At 48.9% G+C, this 27409-nt stretch overlaps 1 protein-coding gene and 1 long non-coding RNA gene across 2 annotated transcripts in view; both read right to left on the minus strand.

Annotated features, from left to right (window-relative positions):
• Positions 1-27409, minus strand: part of LOC138521888 (uncharacterized) — a 502654-nt gene that overhangs the window by 131721 nt on the left and 343524 nt on the right. The gene's annotated exons all lie outside the window — the stretch shown is intronic.
• The window catches only part of LOC138522122 (E3 ubiquitin-protein ligase TRIM39-like), a 90741-nt gene that overhangs the window by 48140 nt on the left and 15192 nt on the right, over positions 1-27409 (minus strand). The window contains exons 3-4 of the mRNA XM_069635379.1: positions 17049-17279; positions 11880-11902 (exon numbers count right to left, since the gene is read on the minus strand). Of these exons, the coding sequence (XP_069491480.1) occupies positions 11880-11902; positions 17049-17279 (254 nt within the window). The remainder of the gene's footprint in view (positions 1-11879; positions 11903-17048; positions 17280-27409) is intronic.

The raw sequence follows: 27409 nt of genomic DNA on the forward strand, positions 1-27409 counted from the left end.
GGGTGGTGGTAGACATGAGTGGGGGCCTGGTGGAGGCTGCCCATGGTGGCAGGGGGGTGGGGGTGGTGGGAGACATGAGTGGGGGCCTGGTGGAGGCTGCCCCTGCACTGCTGGGGGGTGGGGGTGGTGGGAGACATGAGTGGGGGCCTGGTGGAGGCTGCCCCTGCACTGCTGGGGGGTGGGGGTGGTGGGAGACATGAGTGGGGGCCTGGTGGAGGCTGCCCCTGCACTGCTGGGGGGTGGGGGTGGTGGGAGACATGAGTGGGGGCCTGGTGGAGGCTGCCCCTGCACTGCTGGGGGGTGGGGGTGGTGGGAGACATGGGTGGGGGCCTGGTGGGGGCTGCCCATGGTGGCAGGGGGGTGGGGGTGGTGGGAGACATGAGTGGGGGCCTGGTGGAGGCTGCCCCTGCACTGCTGGGGGGTGGGGGTGGTGGGAGACATGGGTGGGGGCCTGGTGGGGGCTGCCCATGGTGGCAGGGGGGTGGGGGTGGTGGGAGACATGAGTGGGGGCCTGGTGGAGGCTGCCCCTGCACTGCTGGGGGGTTGGGGTGGTGGGAGACATGGGTGGGGGCCTGGTGGGGGCTGCCCATGGTGGCAGGGGGGTGGGGGTGGTGGGAGACATGAGTGGGGGCCTGGTGGAGGGTGACCCTGGTGGCTGGGGGGTGGGGGTGGTGGGAGACATGAGTGGGGGCCTGGTGGAGGCTGCCCATGGTGGCAGGGGGGTGGGGGTGGTGGGAGACATGAGTGGGGGCCTGGTGGAGGGTGACCCTGGTGGCTGGGGGGTGGGGGTGGTGGGAGACATGAGTGGGGGCCTGGTGGAGGGTGCCCATGGTGGCAGGGGGGTGGGGGTGGTGGGAGACATGGGTGGGGGCCTGGTGGGGGCTGCCCATGGTGGCAGGGGGGTGGGGGTGGTGGGAGACATCAGTGGGGGCCTGGTGGAGGCTGCCCCTGGTGGCTGGGGGGTGGGGGTGGTGGGAGACATGAGTGGGGGCCTGGTGGAGGCTGCCCATGGTGGCAGGGGGGTGGGGGTGGTGGGAGACATGAGTGGGGGCCTGGTGGAGGCTGCCCCTGCACTGCTGGGGGGTGGGGGTGGTGAGAGACATGAGTGGGGGCCTGGTGGAGGCTGCCCCTGGTGGCTGGGGTGCAGGGGGACATGAGTGGGGGCCTGGTGGGGGCTGCCCATGGTGGCAGGGGGGTGGGGTGGTGGGAGACATGAGTGGGGGCCTGGTGGAGGCTGCCCATGGTGGCAGGGGGGTGGGGGTGGTGGGAGACATGGGTGGGGGCCTGGTGGGGGCTGCCCCTGCACTGCTGGGGGGTGGGGGTGGTGGGAGACATGAGTGGGAGCCTGGTGGAGGCTGCCCATGGTGGCAGGGGGGTGGGGGTGGTGGGAGACATGTGTGGGGGCCTGGTGGAGGCTGCCCCTGCACTGCTGGGGGGTGGGGGTGGTGAGAGACATGAGTGGGGGCCTGGTGGAGGCTGCCCCTGGTGGCTGGGGGGTGGGGGTGCAGGGGGACATGAATGGGGGCCTGGTGGAGGCTGCCCATGGTGGCAGGGGGGTGGGGGTGGTGGGAGACATGGGTGGGGGCCTGGTGGGGGCTGCCCCTGCACTGCTGGGGGGTGGGGGTGGTGGGAGACATGAGTGGGGGCCTGGTGGAGGCTGCCCCTGCACTGCTGGGGGGTGGGGGTGGTGGGAGACATGAGTGGGGGCCTGGTGGAGGCTGCCCCTGCACTGCTGGGGGGTGGGGGTGGTGGGAGACATGAGTGGGGGCCTGGTGGAGGCTGCCCATGGTGGCAGGGGGGTGGGGGTGGTGGGAGACATGAGTGGGGGCCTGGTGGAGGGTGACCTTGGTGGCTGGGGGGTGGGGGTGGTGGGAGACATGAGTGGGGGCCTGGTGGAGGCTGCCCATGGTGGCAGGGGGGTGGGGGTGGTGGGAGACATGGGTGGGGGCCTGGTGGGGGCTTCCCATGGTGGCAGGGGGGTGGGGGTGGTGGGAGACATGAGTGGGGGCCTGGTGGAGGCTGCCCCTGGTGGCTGGGGGGTGGGGGTGGTGGGAGACATGAGTGGGAGCCTGGTGGAGGCTGCCCATGGTGGCAGGGGGGTGGGGGTGGTGGGAGACATGAGTGGGGGCCTGGTGGGGGCTGCCCATGGTGGCAGGGGGGTGGGGGTGGTGGGAGACATGGGTGGGGGCCTGGTGGGGGCTGCCCCTGGTGGCTGGGGGTGGTGGGAGACATGCATTGTTGATCAGTAGTGCAAGGTGACATGTGGGTTGGCTGGGGGGCATGCCCATGGTGGATGGGCTGCCTGCGGGACATGAGCATGGGTGCAGGGTAGTCCCCCGTGGTGTGGGCTGCCTGCAGGGTCCGTGGAGGTTGTGGAGCGTACACCTGGGAGGGCCCACCCGGCCAATTCACGTGTGGTACTCCCCAGAACCCCTGAAATACACATACCCTGCTGTAATCGTGTGTGGAACTTCCCGCGCACCCCTGAAATACACATACCTTGCTGAAATCGCGTGTGGAAATTCCCGCGCACCCCTGAAATACACGTACCCTGCTCGCACTGGGCCAATCGCGTGTGGAACTTCCCACGCACCCCTGAAATACACGTACCCTGCTCGCACTGGCCAATCGCGTGTGGAACTTCCCGCGCACCCCTGAAATACACGTACCCTGATGAAATCGCGTGTGGAACTTCCCGCGCACCCCTGAAATACACATACCTTGCTGAAATCGCGTGTGGAACTTTCCGCGCACCCCTGAAATACACGTACCCTGCTCGCACTGGGCCAATCGCGTGTGGAACTTCCCGCGCACCCCTGAAATACACGTACCCTGCTCGCACTGGGCCAATCGTGTGTGGAACTTCCCGCGCACCCCTGAAATACACGTACCCGGCCAAATCGCGTGTGAGACTTCCCGCGCACCCCGGTATACACGCACACTTATTTTTTGTCAGCGGGTGTCCGTGTTTGTGGGTACCCCTTTGCACGTCATTTGTCCTGGAGGGCCACAGTATAGGACATTCATCATGGCAGTATATAGGTGCTATTTGTTGGCGCACCTTTTGGCGCACATTTCTTACAGCCGCAGAGACGCTACCGCCTGCTTTCTTGTGGCGGTCGTGTTTGTGCCTGTGCGCTGGTTTGACCGTGCGCTTTTTTGCCCTATTCTATTCCATGAATACGTGTTGTAGGCGAGCGTGTGGGCGTTCCGCACACTTGTGCCCTGTACTTCCCCCGTGACGCCCACGTTTTGGCAAGTTGTTCCCCATTCCGAGTGTTACGCCCGTGTTCCGCCTACTTTTGTTGCGTGCGCCGCACTATGTGCGATTTTCGCTGTGGCCTGTGCGATTTTCGCTGTGACCTGGCGCACGCTGTTAGATGGCCTGTGCGCCAACGTGCGCCGCGCAATTTTTTATCGCACATCCGCTGGTTTTCTCGCGCACGGCCTTCCATGAATCGATGTGCGCTGCTTTTCGTGCGATTTTCGCACTTGCACTGCGATTTTCGCTATTCCACTGCGATTCGCACGTTTTTGCCCACTTGCGCCACGCTAATTATTCCATGAATCGGCCTGCTAGTGTTTTGACTTGCTTGAGTACTGGAATTGGTGAGCCGTCTATATTGATAGAGGTGTAGTCCAGGTGAAGTGAAGCTATTTTGGTTGGTGATCCTACGATGAGAATTTCAGTTTTCTCATCGTTAAGACAGAGACTGTTTAATGCCATCCAGTTTTGGGTGATCGTGTAGATTTTGTTGATGACCAGGGTGTCCTGATCATAATTCCCTGAGATGGGTATACGGATATGGGTGCCATCTGCAAAATTGGTATAGATGATACCCATATCGTCAAGGGCAGAGAAGAAGAGCTTGATGTATGCATTATACAATGTAGGGGAGAGGCATGAGCCCTGGGAGACTCCTATGGGCACTGGTATAGGATCAGCAGCTTCCTTGCCTATGGCCACTCTGGAAGTGCATTCTGCCAGGAAAGATTTCACCCACATTGTGGCATCACTGGAAAAGTTAAAATCATTGGCTAACGAGGTGCAGAGTTTATCATGGTCCACAAGGTCAGATGCTGCAGAGAGGTCTAACAGCAGGAGGATGCAGAGTTTACCTGAATCTCTAATTGTGTCCATCTGGATTTTGATGTCCAGGAGGGCCGTTTCCGTGCTATGGTTGGGCCTGAAGCCCGATTGTCTGGTTCCTAGCAGTTGGTTCTGTTCAAGGTGTGCTTGGATTTGTGTGTATGCTATTTTATCAATGAGTTTGAGTAGGAATGCTACCGTTGTTATTGGTCGATAGTAGGTACTGTGGGGTCCAGTGTTGTTTTTTTGAGGAGTGGGTTGACCCAGGCTTTTTTGATACTGGCTGGGACTGTATTAGAGTTAAAGGAAGAGTTGACAAAGTTGGTAATAGTGGGGGTGAGGGTACTTGCGCATGCTTTAACTAGTTTAGCTGGGACCCTATCGCCTTTGCAATTGGTAGCTTTGAGTTTGGTGATAGTGTTGAGTACTATTTCTTGTGAGACTGGGCTGAAATGAAAAGGAGGCATTGGATTATAAAGAGGGGTTGGTGAGGCGTTGGTGATTACGGAGTTTTTGTCTGCTAGAAGTAATCTTTTGGTGGTAGTTTTATTTTGTAGCAACGTGATTTTGGCGGCGAGTGCGTCTTGAATAGTGGTGCACCATTCTTTGCTGGCCTTTTCTGTGGTGGTGTTGGGCGTCGGATTTTCTAATTCTCTGAGGATGGAAAAGAGTTCTTTGGCATCAGAGGAGGCATTGTTTATACGTGAGTTGTAAGCGTTGGCTTTGTGGGATATTATGGCTGATTTATAGATTTTGTTTGAATCCTCGAAAGCTTTGGCGGAATCAGAGGTGGGATGTTTGTTGGAGGCATGTTCAAGAGAGCGTTTGGTTCTTCTTAAAGATGCTAGTTCTTCGTTGAACCAGAAGTGGGACCTTTTGTCCGTGCGGCATGTTTTACTTGTCATAGGTGCTACTTCGTCGATGGTAAGGGAGAGGCAGTTGTGGTAATAGTCTGCAATGATATTAGGATCATCACTGGTGACTGAGTTGGATAGCAGATTTTTTTGGAGGGTGGGGGTGAAGTTCTCTACAGTGAGCTTGCAGGGATTTCTGATTTTGACGGTGTCCAGTAGTTTAGGTTTGGGAGGAGGGGGAGCATCAATCATGATGGTAAATGTTATACAGTGATGGTCTGTCCAGCCAATTGGGGTGATAGAGTCAATGGTTAGTCTAGTGTTTAAGGTCAGAATCCAGTCCAGAATTCTGCCCTTGATATGAGTGGGATCATTCACCATTTGGGTAAAGTTCATGTCTTTAAGAGCTGCTTGTAATATTGCAGCTTTATGGTCTTGGTTGTCATTATATCCTAGGTTCAGGTCTCCAAGGATAATGCACTTTGTATTGGGTTTAATGAAGGGAGCGAGTAGAAGGGGATTATCTGTTTCTGGGTGACTATTTGAGCTAGGAGTTCTATATATCACTATGATATTGATAGTAGTTTTCTCATTTATGGAAAGCTTTGCGAGCAATAATTCATAACCTGAGATGTCTTCAATGGATATTGATCTGAGTTGTATGTTAGTCCAGGCTATAATGGCTACGCCTCCACCTATGGCATGTGTTCTATCCGATCCTAGGATGTTATAGTCAGGTGGTAAGGCCAAAGCAAGTAAAGGGCCTGAGGCTTGGTGAAGCCAAGATTCTGTGATTATCAGGAGATCCAGATTTTATTCAGTGATAAGATCATGTATTTCGATGGCATGGGCTCTTAGAGATCGAGCGTTGATAAGAGCGCTTTTGAAGTTGGATGGTGTCTCAGGCTTATCTATTTTGTCATTGTTAGGTGGTTGGCATTGAACCTCCTTGGGTGGGATGATCGAGGCCTGGGCATTACGTAACATTTGTTTTTTGCTAAGTATAGAGTAGTTGGACTTGCGTGGGTTGGGCGTTGTGATAGGGAGTGGGTAGTGATTGTGTTTTGGTGCGTGATCTGAGGCGAAATAATCTGGCACTGCCAACAATAGGGCTAGTATTGGGGTCTGCTGGGAGCTTAAGAGTGGAAGGGTGATTGGGTGCAAGGGTAAAGCTAGTTGCAAACGGAGGAGTGGATGGCAGGGACGGAGTTGGGCAGGGTATGGGGTGGTGTCTGGGGCATGCTAACCTAGATAATCCGTTTCTGAGGATCAATAGGTGATTACCTGTGCATAGAATGCTTTCTGGGACCACGTAGTATGGGAACATGGTGATAAATAACCAAACTAACATCACTATGTCTAGAGTGGGGTGATTCTATAAGGAGAAGTAGGTATGGCTATATTTGATATTCGTAAACTTAGCGTATGGTGTAAAGTTCAGGTGAGGTAAGGCAAGTGGGCTAGGACCGATAAGGTCTCAGGATTCTGAAATGTCAGGGTATACTAGATGCAGAGTGTCAACAATAGCGGTATCAGTATATTAACCAAAAACAAAGAATCATGGTGTTGGCTAGAAGGCAATGCGAAGGTTGACTAACATGCAGTACAATATCAGCAGCACAAATAAAGGTATGATAGATGCAGAGTGTCAGCAATAGCAGTATTGTTAGGGCATCTTAAATGCAATATATTAATCAAAACATAGAAACATGGAGGTGCAGTGAGTTGGCAGTAACTTAGTTAATGGGGTATGCTAGTTATGACAGTATATTCGGATCAGAGCATTAGTAGAGGCAAGATGATCTGGATGTAATATCCTTCCAATTAATGATTTAGATCAGTGGAGGGATCTGCGTAGGCTACAGAGGGGCGAGGAGCTGTACCGCAGAGGAGACTAGGCAATTTACCAGGCTGTTACAAGTTTACATAGGCTAGTGCGGTATACAGGATGAGGATTAAATAAAAACAGGTTGTGCTGAAGGGGGCAGTGCAGGTGGAGAGCAATGGTGTTTGTAATTTTAGAATCGATTATAAGGGTGTTCTGTCATACAACATTTCGATATCTGAGAAGAGGCACACGTTATTGTGCAGTACCTGAGTGTCTCGTAGTCCGGAGTGCATATGATGCAGTGTTTAGGTGCCGAAAGGCTAGATGAGGAGTTCCACGGACAAAATGCAGTGTGACGTGGCGTATAAGAGCGTCCTTGATACGGCCGTAGACAGACCAGAGACAGGCAAGCGCCTTATAGTGCGCAACTTGGATTTGCGAGCCGGCTAATGCCTTCCAGCGATGACGCTGGGGTTAAAGGGGGAAGCTGGCCCAATCAGCGTGGCTCGCCGCAGTGCTTGTTGCTAGGCAGCGGCCCTAACAGAAATAAATGCAGCCATTTTGCAGTAAGAAATCTCGTGTCTGCTAATGGTGGCGGCACCTTACCATTAGCTTGTCGGGTGGTTCACGGATGATACGAGTCAGCTGTTGAGGTCGCTGAAGGCTGATCTTCAGCCCGGATTGCCCAGGAAAGACAGGCTGCAGCTCAGTGCTGCTTAATGATTACTGGCGTGCTCCTCTCTGGGGGTGATGGTGAGAGGGCTCCTGCCCTTTCACGTCCTCGGTCGTTAGGATCAGGTAGCGGCTGCCGTCCCCTTGCCACATGAGAGGAGGTTACCACCAGGAGATCAGTGATGACTCAACCGGATTCATCACAGTGGGCTTGGGAATTTATACATCCTGATACATTTTGAATGAGAGACCCCCCCAGAGAGGAGAGACTGGGCTCAGGAATCTCTACATTCTGATACATTTTGAATGAGAGACCCTCAGTGAGGTGAGGGTGGGCTCGGGAATCTCTACATTCTTAATGAGACCCTCCGGGAGGAGAGGGTGGGCTCAGGAATCTCTACCTTTAGATGATAGATTCTGTGTGAGAGACCGCCGGGGAGCAGAGGGTGGACTCAGGCATATCTACATTCTGATGCATTTTGAATGAGAGACCCCCAGGGAGGACAGGGTGTTCTCGCAAATCTCTACATTCTGATACATTTTGAATGAGAGAACCCCAGGGATATCTTCATTCTTATGCATTTTGAATGAGAGACCCCTGCGGATTAGAGGGTGGACTCGAGAATGTCTACACTCTGAATGAGAGACCCCCAGGGAGGAGAGAGTGGGGTTGGGAATCTCTACATTCTGATACATTTTGAATGAGCGACCCGCGGGAAGGAGAGAGTGGGCTCTGGAATATCTACGTTCGGATACATTTTGAATGAGAGACCCCCGGGGAGGAGAGGGTGGTGTGAGAAACCTGAAAGTGTCTCACTTATTAGTCCCCGGGGATCTGTCATCCAGGTGGCCAGGACGTGGCCATCGCTATGGGGTCCAGTTCCTGGGGATGGACCAGTGCAGGAGGATCACCTGGGTGAGGGGTCTTCGGGGAGTGGACGTGGGACACTGAAGGGTGAGACGCGGTATCCACAGCCTCATGACACCTTTTCCCCAACCTACTCTGTAGGATATCTAGAAACTCAACCCCCCGCCCCCTTTTTTGACACACACACTTTCTCACAGACCGCTTACCATGACAGACAAGGGACTAACAGCCATATACCTGACATGTCCCAACACAAGAGTCAGGCAGAGTCAGGCAATTGCCGCTAATTACACACACACCTGACTGCCCTTTCCCTTCCCCATAGGGATAAAAGGCAGAGCACGAGAACACACTCTAGGCAAGGCCAAAAGCATGAGGAAGCAGCGATTCCAAGACGGCAGTTCAAAAGAAGGAGAAAGGCGGTGAGACCTGAAAGGACGTCAATGAGGGAGTTGCCTTTGCCCTTTTCATCCCAGACCCACAAAGCCTCTGACAAAAGAAATATAAGACTGGAATTGCAGCTGGCGAATGGTGTGACGGATGTCAGCGGTACATGGAACCCTCCTGCACTGATTGCCAAGGCGGGGAGACGAGGTTGCCATTGTGGTACCGTCCTTGACTCCAGCGGCAAAAGAAACACCAACGAGTTCAGCACAGCCGGTGAGTCGGATGAACCGGATAGGGGACCGGACTGTGCTAGGCGAAAGGTTGCAGTGGCAACATTAAGAAGATTAAAACTACAAAGCTCTTTTGTGATCGAACTTGGTACCAGTGATAGAATGGTCCGGCGTCAAGTAGGCACTCGTTCGGAGGCCTCTGGCTGTTACCACCAGTCCTGAACAAAGAGACTGTGTTGAACGGAAAAGGTATAGAAACAACAAGTACCAAGACGCCATAGGGAAGGCCGACGTGAGGTGTCATGGTGGTCATACAAGTGTCCAGCCAAACCCCTTGTACAATCGAAAGTCCTTGACACGTTGATAAATGTTTAAGTATCCGAGGGAACAGGCGTTTGCGCCCGACTGAGGGAAACGCTGTAGCAAACCTGTGGGTGTGTGAAACCCGCACTTGTCAGACACTAAGAGCGACCCAGCGAGACATGATTGCCCTTCAGAAGTCTCTGTGAGTGAAGTTGGCAAGTGCTTTGGAATGTCTGAGCCCAGATGAGGGGGACCTAAACTAGCTCGATGTTTAAAAAGACATTGAGACTCTCTGATATTACAGGTAAAGAGATTTCGATTGAAAATGCAGCAGATTGTGATGACAAACGTGAACCCGACTGAGGGATGTCCACAGTGAGTGGTTGGTCTGAGCCCGACTGAGGGAGGCTAACATTGTGAGAAGGATCGGAGCCCGGCTGAGGGGGATGCACAGGTGAAGAGTAATCGCACGACGTAAAGAGAAATAGAAGGAACTTTTATTTTGTCATTTTGTGATACATCAGGCTCTCTGAAGCCAGAGACTTTGCATGAAAGATTCTCGGATACAGACGGTCCTGATATAAAAAGAAAAGAAACTGTAACCTTGTGCTGGAGAAGCGCAGGAGTGTGCTGTGCTCACGAGTCCCGTCTTGCCCCATGCTAGAAAACGTGGGAAAGAGAGACCCCGGCAATAACATCCTGACTTATCATTTTGTGAACACTTTTCTTTCTTGTGAACATTATCCCACACATATTTTGTAACATAGCAGTAAGGATTGGCAATAGGTTTCTTGGTATAGGCCTTTTTTATTTGATTAGACTCCACTTGGACAGTATTATCATTATTTGATGGTCATAGCTTGCTCCCATCTTAGATTTAGGTTTAGATAAGGCATTTATCTCACCCATTGTACAGTTTAATAAACACCCTTGAACTGTGATCACTTTTGTCTTTCTTGCTTTGATGCCATGCCTTTCTTTCAGTGGGCACAGGGATCTCTACATTCTGATACATTCTGAATGACAGACCACCTGGGAGGAGAGGATGGGCTCGGGAATCTCTACATTCTCATACATTCTGGATGAGAGACCCCCGTAGAGGAGAGGGTGGGCTCAGGAATCTCTACATGATACATTCTGAATGGGAGATGCCCGGGGAGGAGAGGGTGGGCTCAGGAATTTCTACATGATACATTCTGAATGGGAGATGCCCGGGGAGGAGCGGGAAGGCTCGGGGATATCCACATTCTGATAGAATTGGGAGGTAAAGGAAGGATTGCCCCCTTTTGTATTGCTTCACTGTCATATCTTTATGTTTAAATACTAATGGCGAGATTTGGGGGGAGTCGACGTTTTTGTAAATTAAGTGTAAGTATATGAGGTCGAGATTTAGGCAAGTGATCATTTCAATACGACTTTTAGGGCAGGTGAGATTTTAGTAGGTGATTAAAAGACAGATCACTTTTTGACATATTTTTCATTGTATTTGTTTACTGCCTATTTTTCACTGAGGTGGAGGTTGGCGGGCTCGGGGAACAGGGATATTAATGGGCCTCCACCCATCTTTTACAGAAAGAAACAGTGAAAATGAAATCAGTGATGAAATATGCCCGGTAAAAACACATGGAACCCACAGGGGTGGAATTAAACTTCACAATTCCTGGGATGAGAGCGGTTCTTTTAAAGATACCTCTCTCTTCCAAGTCATTCCCAGGAAAAAACTGCCAGGGACATTTTCATGGACACTAACAGGGAGAGCTTACTTCCAATTAACTATCTGAAGCGACAGGGAAAGTCTTAAGGGGCCACTAGATAACTTAGTGGCCTGCAGAGGGCTATTTGTTAGAACCTCTGGCCCATAGAAAGTGCTGTTAATAACAGTGGTACTGGAAGTAGTGTCTCTGATTCCAGTGGTAGGCTGGCTGTGCACTATAATGGAATGGACATACTAAGTTTCTGGGGCTTGACCCTCCCACATTAAGCAAAGCTGAAGACATCTCTGGGGTGTCTCCACAAGGGCAGGTCTCCCAGTGACCAGAGGCCATGCTTTAGGCACTCTGCTCATCAGGCTTTTTAGGGCAGCTAGGCTGACCTCTGGGGTGGACAGTTTTTCCACAGTCCCAGCAGGTGCTGGGGAGTCTGGGAATTACTGAGGAACCACCACTCACCTTTGAGTTAGTGGTGCCATCCTTCTTTTTGGACCCAGCCACAAGGGGTTACCCACTTCTACTTTGAGGCCCTTTAAGAAGGGAGAATGTTGGCCTGCCTTACCTGTCCCCTGATCACTGTGGTTAACTCTGTGAGAGACCCACAAGTCAGCCATCTTTGCTAGTTCCCTTGGATCGCTGATAATGGAATTAGCTAAGTGCTAATGCAAGTCAGGGAAGCAAGCATACAGGGGGTATATAGGGTTATACAGAAGGCGGGCCCTGCACTGTGAGCTTAGAGAGAGAGAGTGAGAGGCTTGCAAGGGGTAATGTAAAACCCACAGTCTCTATTTTTAAATCACACATAGAAATGCTAAAACTCCCAGAAGTTTAGATGGAGCCGGGGTCTGTAGTGTGTAATAAATGTGAGGAACAGAGGACATCCACCGGGATAAAAGTGAGTCCACATTGTGGGCACATCAAGGCAAGAGGAGACGTACCTGCTCAAGACACTCTTCACATCCTAGGGAGAGAAAGAGAAAGAGGACAAGATAAATAGTCATCCTACATTGTTCTAAACATTGATTTCCATTTTACAGAGACCCTGAACTGTGATTCAAGGAAGAGTTAGGCCGCTGCATTATCGAGTCTAGGAATCAGTTGAGCCTTCTGCGAGGTTTCTGGTCAGACAAAATTTGTGCTGGGAACTAGAGCCACTGAACTAAAGGTGGGGGGAGTAACATTCAGCTCAGACAAGTGGCCCAGAACCTGACATTACTGGGATATTTGAGGTTGCACTTAGATGTAGTGACTGTCATACAAACAAGGCATTAACTGCGATTAGATGGCATCACTGAGAGGTCCTGAGGTCGCACTTTGCATCTGCAGAACCTACACAAATGGGAATGAACATGACATACAGTGGATTTACAGGCATGCCAGGCACTAACTGGCATTAGAGGAGTTTGAAGCTGCACTTTGCATATGATGGCAACAACTGCACAAATGTGAAACTGCACATACGGCACTCAGCATTAGAGGGCATTTGGACTAGACTAGCTGTCATAATGCAGCATTCGCTGACCTAGCGATCTCTCTCTCTCTGCGCGCTGTCTCGCTGACAATTTCTCCCTAGATCCATGGTATGGTACAGGCTTTCTCTCCCTCTCTCTCGCTCTCTCTCTCTCCCCATCAGTGCCGTCTGTTTTTCTCTCACCCCATTCCCCATCGCTCTTGCTCGCTCTGTGTCTCTCTCTCTGCCTCCCCCTATAATTCCATCTCTCTTTCTCCTGGCTCTATCGCTGTAGCTTGCTCTATGTCCTTTGCCAGCTCTGTGGGTGTGCCGCTCTCTTTCTCTTACTCTCTCTCTCTTCTCTCTCTCTTATCTCTCTCTTCTCTCTCTCTCCAGCTCTGTGGTTGTGCCACTCTCTGCAGGGTGGTGTGTCAATGGGTGAGAGCAGTCTTTCATGCTGTCCCTCTCTCTCAGAGGTGTATTGTGAAGTGCACTCTCTTGGTTCTCTCTGTCTGGACAGTGTGGTGTGCTCACTGACAAGACAAGAGTTGCAGCCAGATATTTGTCAATTGAGCGAAGGTGCCACGGCATTTCACCCCATTCTGCCCTGCAGGGTAGGAGCAACAGGTGAGACACCATCTCATTTCAGAATATCCCTTCATAATAGTAGAACAAGCATTAATAAAATATAGTGCCTTGAAGGGGATAAGCAAGTGATGTTCCTATATTGTATTCTGTTAGGATATGGCATACATTACTTAATGTAATCGTATTTCTGATGCTTGTACCTGCTTAGATTCACATGCTATGCATAGTCTGACATCTAGTGGTAGTTGCATGACTTGTTTTCGAAATTCGAAACGGGACGTCGACTGGGCGTGTCTGTAAGAATATCCCTTGTGTGACATGTACTGTACCCATGGACGGGTATGCCCAGACGTGGGTCCCGTGCCTGCTGGGCCTAGAGACCCAGGCTACTCCTCACTGATGAGGCCTAACAAGGCCGAAACATGTTTGGGGATGCTTGTGGTCTCGTGCAGAAGGGATGTGACCTAGCAGTTCGGGCTGGACTGCCCCTTTTGGGGTGGGACCAAGCCTGATTTGCATATGGTCTTTCCCCTTCTGTAATGGCTTGGCAGGTGAAGAACGATGGTCTGGAGGGTTGCCCAGAGCAATGCCAGTGGTTAAGATTCATTCAAAACCTTCCAGCCATCACCTCTTTGTTTTCACTTCCACTTCTGCCTGGGTCACTTTATACCAGGAATTCCACTTCCACTTCTGCCCGGGTCACTTTTTACCAGGACTTCCACTTCCACCTCTGCCTGGGACACTTTATACCAGGACTTCCACTTCCACCTCTGTCTGGGTCACCTTATACCAGGACTTCCACTTCTGCCTGGGTCACTTTATACCAGGATTTCCCCTTCGACTTCTGCCTGGGTCACTTTATACCAGGACTTCCACTTCCACTTCTGCCTGGGTCACTTTATACCAGGACCTCCACTTCCAATCTATCCTATGTTTTAGGATGCTCCGAGGTCCCAACTCCCCCACCCCCTCCTTTTTACAAAAACACTGGACAGAGGGTGACTGACAGTAACAACATCCACTTACACACATCATACTGGACCTGTCCCGCTAATCGGGTCAGGCAAAAATTCAGGCACTCGATGCCAAGTGCATACACCTGATACCTATTAGCTCTCCTCACATGAATAAAAGGGAGCACCCAAAGGCACACTCTGAGCAAGGCAGAACACGAGTATGAGCAGGGCTTCTGGGAAGAAGGCAAGCCTACTGGAGCAGAACGACAGATCGAGGGACGGAAGCAGCGGGTCAGAAACCCCAAGAGTTCCTTACCAGAGGTTGTTGCCTCCGACAGGCCGCGGACAACACGTGCAGAAGGCCAGATCCCACAAGTGAAGATTGCATTGTGTTCAGAGCCTGCCGGAGACCCTCTCAGAAGAGACGCTCACAGCCGGTGACTTCGGAAAGCGATCTGAAAGACCGGTGTGTGTTAAGAGGTTTTTGAAGTGGACACATTTACCGCAAGTGGAGGCTGCGCGCGTGTGAATGAAACGCAAGGAAAGGCAGACCTCTGAATGAACTTTAAAGTGAACAAGTAGCTGCGAAGACAGCGATACTAAGGAACGGAGTGGTCTGGTGAAAGGAAGTAGCCCACTCGAAGGTCTCTGTTACAAGTGAACTGTTTGAAACATAAGCGTATAATCAGCAAAAGTGAAATAAAGAAGAGAACTCCCAGAGAAAGGGGGGAAAGTGAAAGTTGAACTGTGAACATTTAGTCAAAGTGGTCCTGCGAAGGTCATAGTTAAATCCATCGCACAATCGAAAGTCTTCGACTTGCTTGAATTGAAGAGACATTCTGAAAAGGAGTCCGAGCCCGACAGAGGGTGACCCGAAGTGAGACAAGCTTGGGGAAGGGAACCCCATTGCTTGTTTGTGTGGAACTATATTCTGGAAAGGGGTCTGAGCCCGACAGAGGGTGACCCGAAGTGAGACAAGCTTGGGGAAGGGAGCTTCCTTGCTTGTTCGCGTTGAATTACATATGTTGAGGGGTCCGAGCCCGACAGAGGGAGACCCAAAGTGAGACAAGCTTGGGGAAAGGAGCCTCTTACTTCTTTGTGTTAATCTTTATTTTTTGTGTGTTCTGAGCCCGGCAGAGGGGGACCTTCGGGAACTGTTTTTGATGAAATCTTGTTTTGAAGCCAATGAAAAGAGACTTAAACGTGGAAGGCCAGGCGGGCCTCGATCGACGTGGTGAACTGTTTATTGTGATAGAAGCTGAGCCAGAGTGTGTCATCCTGCCTACAGGGACAGCCTTATTCCATGAGGTTTAACATGGGGAGGAGAGCTCGTTCAACCACACTTACTTATTTCAACATTGATTTTCCTTTCGCATACATTTCTTCTTTTTACACTTTTGTACAAAGAATAGGGCAGGCATTAGGTTTTGTTAACATAGGCCATTTTGATTTGACAGACTCCACTAGGACTGCGTTATTAATTATTTGATGGCCGAGACGACTCCCATCTTAGTTATAGGGCAGACTAGGAGTTTCTCCAACCCCAACCATTTCAATAAAGGTTTTACAAATTGTACCCATTGTGTCAGTGCCATACTTGTGATACCATGTCTCCCCTACAGCAAGCAATGTCTCTCTTCTGAACATCAACTTTCATATAGGGCCACTTTTCAACCACTCTTGTCTTTTTGTTAAGGCACAAGCCAAGTACTTTCAATTCAACCTCTATTGGCTTTGACAATGTTAGTTATGACTAGTTGCTGTTCCGTTCACACCATAGTCATTCATTTACAAGCTCTACCTTTAAAGATGTTATATTAGCCTCTTTTCCTCTGGTAGCAACAGTTATTCTCAAAGAAACCTTTACTTTAGCTTATTTTGGGTGAGGGCAAAGCTTATCCAACTCTTGGCTTATTGTAATGCTTGTTTTCTTTGGGTCGCAATATTGAGGTTTAACACTCGGTTTCACAGGATACAATGTTATTGTGACTTTACTCAGGTTTGGTCTTTGTGTTAAAATCACTTTTAGGCACACGCAACTATTATTAACTTTGTTAAAGCAGTCTTTTATAATGTTCAACATCTCCTTCGACAGCGTATTCGTCTATACGCGAGTGCTACAATTGTTGCACTCCATTGTCTGACACAATCCGGTCAGCTTCAGTCAATTTTACTCCCTCGCAAGTGAAAGCAACTGGTTACAGTTGCCTGCTTGACAATGCCTGAAGGCTTAAGAACGCGCACAAACACTCACCGGCTTCTCGGCCCCTGTCACTGGCTGCTGGACTTCTACTACAGTGGTTTTCTCGTCCAGGCACACTTCCCTCAGCAAGCTGCCTTCGGTCCCACCACAGAGGCACAAAGTTCGGCTCAGCATGACCCCCTGGAGCACGCCAGCCTCCAGGCAGGGTCTGCTGCATGCTTCTTGCTGCGAAATCTCTCAAATCAGGTTAACAAGGGGGAAAGCTTTCAAATCTTAAGCTTCCCGCTGTGCAACCTCTGCAATCCAGGCTTTGGGGGGAAAGGACCAACTCAGGGATAGTAACTGAAAAAATCCTGGTGTCCTTTATTTCCTCACACTTCTGTGGATTCTGCCAGCAACGTGCTTTCCTCTGCCACTTTCTACTGCCCCAGCTGCTTCTGCTGCAGCTACAACTGCTACTGCCCCTCCAGCCACAACCACGACTAATGGCCTGCACAAGAGGGAGCTTTTTAAGCCTCTCAGCCTCTCTCGGGTGTGCTGTTACGCCTAATTGCCTGCCCTTCAGGTCTGCATTGCTCTTCAGCCCATTTCTTCATCCAAGTACTCTTGGGATTATGGGACTTGGAGTCCCAAACAGCAAAGTTAGTTCTAAATGGTGATTTTCTATTTTTGACTTTAGAACTATTTTGCTTATATATTTTTACAAATGCTTCATCCTGTTTCTTCACAAAAGGGAAAGGCAGTTCATGTAGGCCACCATTTAGAGGTTTCCTTTCTCTGTACCTTTGGGAGAAGGTTTTTTTGTTAGTTACTCCCTGTCCTGCTGCTGATACCTCTGTTCTATCTCTGGGATCAGGCCCCTGCGGGTGGATTGCTGCTCTAGTTCTATAGGTTTCTGATCCCCTCTCACCTGCAGTAGATCCACGTCCTGCTGCTGGCACTTCCTCTCCAGCTCTGTGATCAGGTCCCTGTGGGTTCGTTGCTGCTTCTCCAGTCGGGTCAGTTTCACCGGAATCTTCTTCATCTTCTCCTTTTGCTCCTTCTCCAGTCTGCTGAGCAGCTGCTGTTTCTCCTTCTCCAGAAACTGCTTCAGATGCTCAAATGTACTAAGGATTCTCTCTCTCTGCTTCATAATGTTTCCCTTAAAAATAGATTTAAACAAACAATAAACACATATTATATGTCTGATTATTATATTAACTATCATAACATATTTTACATATAACACCTGTAGTGGTTCCCTCTCAATAACTCTTAAAATCATAAACCTAACACACATGAGCTACTAATTGGCAATGATTATTTTTTTAAACCAGTTTTTATTACGTTTTTTCCATATTCCAACATTATTCCTCATATCCTTGTTCAAATACACATTCTTTTTAGTGTTGACCATTCGTCCTATCCCATTCCTCCTTACTCTCCCTCATTTTACCCCCTCCTTCCCTTGCCCTCTATCCCCTGCCTCCCCCCTCTTGTAGTATCTTGTACCGATGTGCCCCTTCTCTGAGGCATCCATGTCCCATTTCCCCCATATCTTCGGACACTTCCTCATGCCCCGCCCCTATTCCTGTACGTGATCTGCTCCATTCTGATGCAATGGTCCATTCCAATCTCTCAGTTTCCCAAAGTGGGCATTTCCTAGGTCTCCCATTTTGCCACTAGGTCCCTTTTTACCACCATCAATGGTATGTGTATTAGTGTCTCTTCCCCTCTACTTCCTTCAATCTCCCCTCTTATATGCTTATATGCAGTAACATCATTTTAGGAATGTTCCTACTTCCCTTCTACTTTTGAGACACCGGCCATGCGTTACTCTACCCCTGTTAAGCAGTCTATCTCTGGAATGGTACACTCTGTGCAGAATGTTGTATTGTATGAGCCTCATCTTGGGTGATACATTAACCTCTCTTGTAGCCACTAGCGCTTCTATCTATTTTTCCTCCTCTATTGTTCCAGGGTCTCTTTCCCATCTCCCTTTCAGGTGTGACATGGGGGAGGGGGTGTTTTTATTTATGACTTGATATAGTGTGGTTATCCCTTTCCCCTCTATTTTATCCCTGAATAGATTAATCTCCGGGGGATGGGGAGTGTTCGGGGGAAGTCCAATTCCCCTTCAAATTGAGCTTGTACAGTGTGTTTTAGTCTCGTGTTTGGGAAGAATTCTTCCGGGTCCCAGTCCATATTTTTGTTCCTGCATTGTTCGGCATGGGTTATCTCTTTGTTATCCAATACATCTCCCAGTCTGCATATTTCCTTTTCCACCCAACGTGGCTGCCTCCCTAGCTTTTGTATCTCTTTAATATTGGGATTTACCCACAGTGGGGACATTCTGGTAGCTTTCCCCTTCCATCCCATAGCGTGTGTGACTTCCTTCCTGATCTGCACCAATCTCGGTCCTGCTGGGGGGAGAGTACCCTCTTTAAGGGGGTTCAGCCTTCCATTCCAGTTTCAGTCTCGTGTGAGCTAGATTTCCCCCTCCAAATACCCACTCATTTGCTACCAGCAGATGGGCCGCCCAGTAGTATTTCCATATATCCGGCAGTCCTACCCCTCTGTCACATACCACTTTTGAGAGCATCCGCAGGGCTATGCGTGGATTCTTGTCACCCCATAATAGTCCTCTAATTATAGCTTCGATCCTTGTGAACTGTGCCTTGGGTATTTTCACCAAAGTGTTCTGCAAGACATATAGCAGTCTAGGCAGTGCCATCATTTTTAATAAATTGACCCTTCCGAGCAGTGTTATAGGTAGGTTAGCCCAATGTTCAGCATCTTCTTGTAGTCTGCGACTTATTGGTTCTAGATTATTTTTAAGAAACAAATGTTCATTCTTTTGCACTGTTATACCCAGATACTTAAATCCCCCTTGCTCCACCCGGAGGGGGCATTCCTCAGGGACTGCATCTTTCCCCCCTGTACTAGTATTTTGACTGATTCTCCCAGTTAACTCTCAAGACCGCAGTAAATTCCGAACTCCCGTATGGTATCCATTACCCTCTGGCCCGTTCTTCTGCGATCCCCTAGATATATCAAACGATCGTCTGCATATAGAGAGATTCTATCTTCCCAGTTCCTGAGCCATCGGAACCCTTGTATTGTTGGATCCGCTCTAATGCGCTCGGCTAGTGGTTCGATCGCTATGAGGAATAGCAGCAGCGACAGTGGACATCCTTGTCTCATGCCCCTCTGGAGCGGGAAGATACGGGATATGTGCCCATTCCCTCTAACTTTCGCGAGTAATTGTGCATTTAGTAGTTTCTTCTATCTTATGAAGTTGGGGCCCAGGCCTACCTTTTCCATTGCCGCTCACAGGAATTCCCGTTGCACCAAACCAAAGACCTTCTCTAGTGCCATTATTGCGTGGGGACCCTCTAATGAGTCAGTAATACTAAAGTGTTATGTGCCCTTCTCAGGTTCATCCTTTTGCTCTTCCTGGAACAAAACCACATTGACCTGAGTTCATTAGCTTGCTTATTACCCCTACTAGCCTTGTTGCTAGTATCTTGGCTAGGACTTTTGCCTCTCCATTCAGCAAAGATATGGGATGGTACAAGGCACATTTATCGGTGGGTTTACCTTTTTTGTGTATTAATACTATTGTAGTCGTTCTCACGTCAGAGTGTGCCTTGTGCACAGCTTTCCATGAACATGTCCCACATTGGCTTGACCACCTTGTCTCCGATTCATTTCCAAAATTCAGTCGGGATTCCATTTGGTCCTGGGGTTTCACGTAATTTAAGCTCTTACTTGCCTCTTGTACTTCCTCCATCGTTATCTCAATATCCATTACTTGTCGCGTTTGTTCAGCTACCTGTGGCAGGTTTAACCCATCTAAGTATCTCCCAATTTCGATCCCTGTAGGCCCTGGGACCGCACTGTATAGCCCCTGGTAAAAATGTGCGAAGTCGTCTACTATTTTTTCCCCTTCCGTGTAGATTGTTCCCTCCTCATTACTGATGCCCCTAACCCATCTGGACTCCTCCTCCCTTTTCTCCAATCATGCAAGCATCCTTCCACATTTGGACCCGAGTTCATACACTCTGGCTTTCATGGCCCAGCATGCCTTTTTTGCCTCATCTGTCACCACTTCTTTGTATTGCCATGCAACTTTTACATCTCTATTTTAGATTCTATTGCTTGTTCGTCTACGTGCCTCTATTCTGTCCTAGCCACCTCTTCTTCTAGTGTCTCCAGCTTTTCCTTTCTTTCTCTCCAATATCGCCTTATTGCCACCTCTGCCCTTCCTCTATTTACCTTTTTATACTTCCCAAAGTGTGCAGCCATTCTTCACTGTGCCCTCATTCAATTCAAAGTATGTCTCTGTACAGTCTTTCATCTCCTCCCGTATTGTCTCGATCCCTAGATGGTATGTTTTCAGTCTCCATTCCCCTTCAGTTCCTCCCCTCTTATCGTAATATAGAGCGGGGCATAATCCAATATGCCTCTTGTCAGGTATTCCGCTTCTATTACCCTCCCGGTGATGGTACATTGAACCAAAAAGTAGTCTACGTGAGACATTGAGTCGTGTGCTGAGGAATAGTACGAGAATTGTCTTTTACCGGAGTGTAACCCTCTCCAGACATCCCGTAATCCTGTTGCCTCCAAAAAGGTCACCAGCTTGGTGCGCGTCTACCCCCCGGGCGTTTCCCCCATCTGAGGACATCTATTCGCCCGTGAAGGACGTCAGTAAAGTCACCTCTCACTATGGTTACATTTGCACCATGTGTTGCCAGCATCGCCTGTATTTTGTTAATTAAGTCTGGTTTTAATGGTGGAGGTGCGTACACGTTCAGTATGGTAATTGCTTCCCCCCTTAATTCCCCCGGTCACTACCAAATATGGTCCTTCCCTTCTCTCTCTCCACTTGACCAACTGGAATGGAATGCTATGACTGATGTGGACTGCCACCCCGCTGGATCCTCTTGTAGTATCCTTCATGTTCCACCAACGTGTATTGACCGCTGCCCAGAAACCTACACTCTGAGCCATCAACTGCGTTTCCTGCAATAGTAATATGCAGGCTTTCTGCCTCATCAAATAGTTTGTCACCAGCCCCTCTCTTAATCTCATCATTTCGGCATTTCACAATCCTACATTCTCCTTGCATCGTTCCGTGTAGTGTCATTTGCCTCTGTGTTGTACTTTCCCAGGTGTGAGATCCCTTGCCTTGTTAAGTCAAGATGTATACCGAACTGCATTTGTGCATGTCTAACTACCCATATTCTCTCGCTCCCTGCCGCTTGACCTCTCGAACAAACCCAACAACACCCCCCTCCCCCACCCTATACTTCCCCCCAACTTGAAGCATCTGTTGACCCCAAAACAACTATCGCTCGTCCCAACCCTTGATAGGGGCCTCGGGATTTGCAAGGGGGGCTATGTCTGCTGGCCGCTCTACCCGAAGTCTTGAATTTTACCCACCTGAGTTTGTTGCTTATTCACTGGTGTTGCTCTCATGCTCCCCCTTCAAACTCCACCCCTCTCCTGGGACCACATCAATGTCAATTATTTGCAGTCTATCTTGCATACATGCTGTGTCCTGACTTCCAACTGCTTTTCCCTTCTCCCTGAGGGGGCCATTTCTGTTCCTGCATTTTTGTTTTGCCCCTTCTGCTTTATCCATTGCTGCGGGCCGATTGTTTATGTCCAGTCCCATGCATCAGTAGGGCGCGTGAAGAACCTAACTCCCTGAGGGGCGCAGTGTTGCTGGATAAATTGTGGCATACTTCATTTCTTTTTCCCCTAGCTACCTGTGCACTGCGTCAAAGGATTGCTGCGCGTTTTGTACCACTTTGGTGAAGTCGGGGTATATTGCAATCCTTGCCCCATTATACTCTAGAGTTCCCTTCTTTCTTGCTGCTTGTACGATTACATCTCGATCGCGGTAATTTAAAAGTTTGGCAATGATTTGTCTTGGTGGGGTGCCTCGCAGTGGCTCCTCAGTTGGTACTATGTGCCCTTTCAATTGAGAAACAATTAGAGAGCCCATGTGGGCCCATCTTTCTTCCATCTGCTGCGTCCTTTTCTACATTTTTATCATGTCTCAACGGGGTCATAACATCTTCGACAGACGATATACGCTCTTCCGCTTCTCCTACTCGCGGCGCTGACACTTATGCAGGTACCATCTCCGGAGACTGACATCCAGACCTACTGCATCTATCCTTTGCTCCAGCTGTGTCTTTGCCTCGTGTACGGCTATCAAGATTTCCTGGGTAGCCTGAGATTCTGCATTTCCCCTGTCCTCCATTGTCGACTATGTTCTTGTCTCCGGTGCTTATTGTGTTTTGGGCCCTCCTGTCCTATATGCGTCAATCTTAGACTGATGTTTGGTTTCTTGCCCTTATACTTATCCATTTTCATAATTGGGTGTAGCGTGGGTATCACTCTTTTGCCCGCTGTATAGTCTTCCAGAGAATTCCCTCCACACTCTGTCCTGCCCCGCTCCCTCTATCTCCTTTGTTGCTGTGCCTCCTGGTAATAGCGCCTTTTTCCACCCCCTCTTATGCAGGGCTTCCCACGGCTCCCAGCGCCTGACGATGGGTTGTAGTAGCTACTTGTGTTCCTTGCCGGTTGGCGCTGGGTACTGTGAGAAACCAGAGGGTGTCTCACCCGATAGTCCCCAGGGATCTCTCTCTGAGGTGGCCCGGTCACGGCCATCCCTTTTGGATCCAGAACCTGGGGGTGGGCCACTGCAGGAGGATCATCTGGGTGAGGGGTCCTTGGGGAGTGGGACGCCTGATGGCGAGACGCGATATCCCTTGCCCGCTAACACCTTTAACCCCTCCCAGCAGGTAGGATACTGGGGAACTTTAACTCCCTCCCCTTCCCTACACGAACACTGCTACACAAACTGCCCACTCTGGGAGAAAACAGACTAATACCCGAGCAATGTACCTGACCTGTCCGAATACCATGGTCAGGCAGAGTCAGGCAATTACCTTTGACAATACACACCTGACTTCAATTGAACCTCCCCACAAAGATAAAAGGCGGAGTACGAGAGCACACTTTGAGCGAGGCAAAGCACACAAAGGAGCGGTTCTTCCCAGGCAGCAACTGAGCCGATGGAGAGAGACAGCAGACCGAGAAAGGAGAACAAGGAAGGAGATACCCTTGATCTTTTTGACGAGTGATCGTTATACTCCTAGGAACTTGAAAGCAGCACGTGTAAGGCCAACAAGGGAAACCGAAGAATCCTGCATTGTGTGTCTAAGATATCCGAGGCCCGCCTGCATGAATGACTGAGTCGGGGAGGAGCAGCAGCCGCTGTGGTATCGTCCTTGGCTCCGAGATCAAAGCCGCAAACAGAGAAATCAACACAGCCGGTGAGTTGAAGGAAAATGTACGAGACCGGTCTGTGTTGAAACGAAGGTTGCAAGCAGCAACATTGTTCCCCGAAAGAGCAAACGTTGAAGCGTTTGATGAAAGACGCGGGTAAAGGCCAGACGGCTGATGAATTGTTTGAACATTTAACGTGAACTAAGATAAAAAATAGCAGAGTGGTGTGGCACCGCGTGTGTGCTCAAACAAAGGTCCCTGACTGATGTATCCCACAAAGAATCGGCAAAAGGAACTGTAATATGTAAATGTGAAAACGAAGAATAGAAATCAAATAAGAATGAATCAAAGTGGTCCTGCAAGGATATAAGTAAAATCCATTGCACAGTGGAAAGTCTTTGATTATGAATAAATGCATCAAGGTCTGAGCCCGGCTGAGTGAGACCTATTGTGAATTTATCGAACTGTGAAATAAGAAGAAAGCAAGAGTGCAAGGTCTGAGCCCGATCGAGGGAGACCTATTGTGAATCTGTGTATCAAAGGGGTCCGAGCCTGGCTGAGAGAGACCTAGGGTAAACAGTGCACCCGAGACTTTGTAAGCGTGAGACTCCTGAAGAGAAAGTAACTTTGATGTTGTGTTTTGTATCCAAGCCATTTTACGAATGAGAGACTTTATTGGGAATGAGACTTTGTCGCAGAAGGCCCTGGTTTATATCCTGACCTGCATCCTCGTGCTGGAGAAGCCAGAATCTGTGCTAAGCTCGAGTGTGCCACCTTGCCCCGTGCTGAAAACGCGGGGAAGGGAAGTTAATTGACCGGCTGTCCTGACATATTCTTTCTTGAATACTCTTTCTTTTGCATACATCATTTTCCCACACCATTTGTATATAGAAAAAAGGGATTGGCAATAGGTGTATTAGCATAGGCCCTTTTGATTTTGAAAAGACTCCACTAGGACTGTGCTATTTTTACTTTGATGGTTGTAGCCTGCTCCCATCCTTACATTTAGGGTTAAATAGGCGTTCATCCAACCCATTGAAGTTCAATAAACACCCCTGAACTGTGATCACTTGTGTCTGTCTTCACTGTTTGATATCATGCCTTCCTTACAGTACCCAAGCCCACTGTAAGTAGGGGTGTCACGGTATTAGTTTTATGATGGTACGATAACCTTCTTGCCAAATGACGGTATATCATGGTTATCGCGGTATAGCAGGTGAAGTTAACTGATCTTAACAAATATTTTCTAAAAGGTCATAAATTGACAGATTTATCATCACAAACAAAACCAGGCACCCAGGGCCAGAATTGGGCTTTTCAACATACTTTCCACTGAAATGCCTTGCTTCCACCAAACACAAACACACGTGTGGAGAGGAGGGGGTGGGGTGGAGGCCTGCTGCAACTGGCAAAGCAAACTGAAAAGCTTTTCTTAAGTGGTCATTTAGGCTTTTTGCTTCCCCACTGACTACTGGTGAAGATGAACATGGTGCCATCTTGATAACCTGCATGCCACAGATCAATGGAGGCTGACGGTAGTATACGCTTGTGCACATACACACACACGCACTTTCTTTTTGCGTTACAGCCTTTAGTTTACTTGCGGGCCAAAAGGTGTTCAGTAATCACTGACATGTTACCCTTTGGTATGGCAGCAGGGAATACCCACATAGATGAGTGAATTTCGCAGTGTGACTTATTATATGTAAATTCAATGATAGAACCAGGGAAATCCCCCATTGCCATATGTTTAGAGAACATTATCCATTATAAATATATAAACCCCAAAGCCGCCACCCCAAAGTAAACCCTTTTCCTTCTTGGCACTGTATCTATTCTTCCTATTGCTAACATATTGATTTTGTGTAAGGCACGTGTGGTTTATGGAATGGCATTAAAAACTGCTCCAACTGAAACTATTTGGCAGACGGCACATCCAACAGTGCAAAACCAAGACTGTGCAGCAATTGCTTACTGCAGCCTTTCCAAATCAGATTGAAAAGCACACTTAACGGTATGAACGGTATAACGGTATAAACAATGTGACGGTTATTATTGTTCAATTAAGTGGTTCACGGTATCTTTAACGGTATACCGTTATACCGTTACACCCCTAACTGTAAGTATGGGTGGTTGTTATTAGTAGACCCGACCCCTCATTGGTGCTAGTGTCTGGCTGCTAGTGTACTGTGTCAGCTAGCGGTATGTGGTAATCCATAGCTGGCTGTGGTTGTCGATGTGTTCCAGAGATACTGCAGTCTCTGGTTCTATAGTTCCGCTCCCAGGTGGGAATAGATGTGTTAGGAAGTCACGGACACTGACAGGAGTCGGACTCTGGGAGGGTGAGGTCCAGTTTGCTTCTGCAGGTAAACTTTCTGTTGTCACCGAGTCTCACTCCCTCAAAGCACTGTGAATGGAACTAAGCTTCAGGATTCAGGACTCTGTGATTCCAGGAGGGGTAGCTGTGGGGGTGGGTGAACTCTATCTCCCACCTCCACACAGAGGACTGTGTTGATATTCCAGCTCCAGCCTGGTTCCAGGCCCCTGTACCCCTCTCTCTGCGTCCCAACCTACCGGTCCACTACTTTCAGCCTGAGCTCCTCCTCCCAGCCATTCCGGAGCTCACTCCGTTCACTCCTCCACAGGTCCTCCCCGACCTCCAGACTTCACCCACGTGTGCCACAAGGATTCACCTCCTCATCGATTTTGTTCCGAGGTTTAGCACTGCCGTTTTTGGTGCAAATACCTTTTGGGCCCTCAATCGCGGGGCGGGCGGCACTTCTCTGCTGCTACTCCATTTTCTGTGCAACAGCACCCCCCCACCCCCAGATGGACAATGATGTATCAGCTAATGGTCAGCAGACTGACAGTAACATTCGAGTTCATAGATTGTTCCTCTAGAAATGGCCGTCAAGTTCATGCAAGGACTGGGTGAGAGTACCGGTCTAGTCATTCCACTATTATGGATCAGAATGGGTGTTAGAGGGGCACAAATACCAGAACCTCTCTCTGTCTGGTTTATCCGCGAAAAAACATCCCGCAACGAAAGGACGTCGTACCAGAATTACTTACCCTAGTGCTGGGAATTCTAGACATGATCTCTTTCTAAATTAAATCCGACAAGAAAAAGAATAGTTATTTTTGACAACATTTTTGATATAAAAAATATGTTGAATGACTTTCAGATTAAAGAACTAATGCATTTCTAATGCTTGAGATCTATAAAATTAAGAAATAATCTTTGTGCAAGGATGAAAGCCAAGATAAAGACGTGACACTAAGGTATTTTTAAATTTTAAACTTTAAGATAAGGAGCGCTGTTCTTGAGTTATCAGCATCATTCGATCATATGACATATTCTTCATAAATTCATTAAATGCTACAAAATTAATGGTAGCCCCTGTCATTTGTACACAGGGAATTTACCATTATGGGACAATGATGGAGAGGATACTAAGATAGTAATCTCACCAGGAAAGGTAATTATAATCTCCTCAGAGATACATACCACATTGAAAGTAAATAACAGTAATTTGAGATAATAACTCTCTCCCTTTTTTAAAATACTTTTGTCACCTGCAGATTTCTACAAAAAGGGTGTATGTGTGAACCCAGAATGTGAGGATAGAAGCAGAAATGTTAAAATTGTAAAAAGAAAAATCAGCCTATCCATTACAATGCTCTGTTGAACCATTTGTGTGTTTACATAGCGTTGGAAATTATATATACTCCCAATGAATGTTCTGCAACAATGAGTTGTGAACTGAAACATGTTGAGGATTCTAAGAAACAAAGTTTCCAGGATATGGGCCCATTCTTGTGGATAAGCCTTAAACATTGTGTTTGATAGTCCATCTGGACCCGTTGCTCGTGAGTTAATAGCTTTAGCTATAATCTCCAAGATGTCATCCAAGTCAAAGGAAAGTATCCACTCATGATTTGTCACCCTTTCCTTGAACATTGTCGTTACCAAAATCAAGGGTGAAT

Source organism: Ambystoma mexicanum, chromosome 13, assembly GCF_040938575.1.
Source record: "Ambystoma mexicanum isolate Mex_15411 chromosome 13, UKY_AmexF1_1, whole genome shotgun sequence".
NCBI lineage: Eukaryota > Metazoa > Chordata > Amphibia > Caudata > Ambystomatidae > Ambystoma > Ambystoma mexicanum.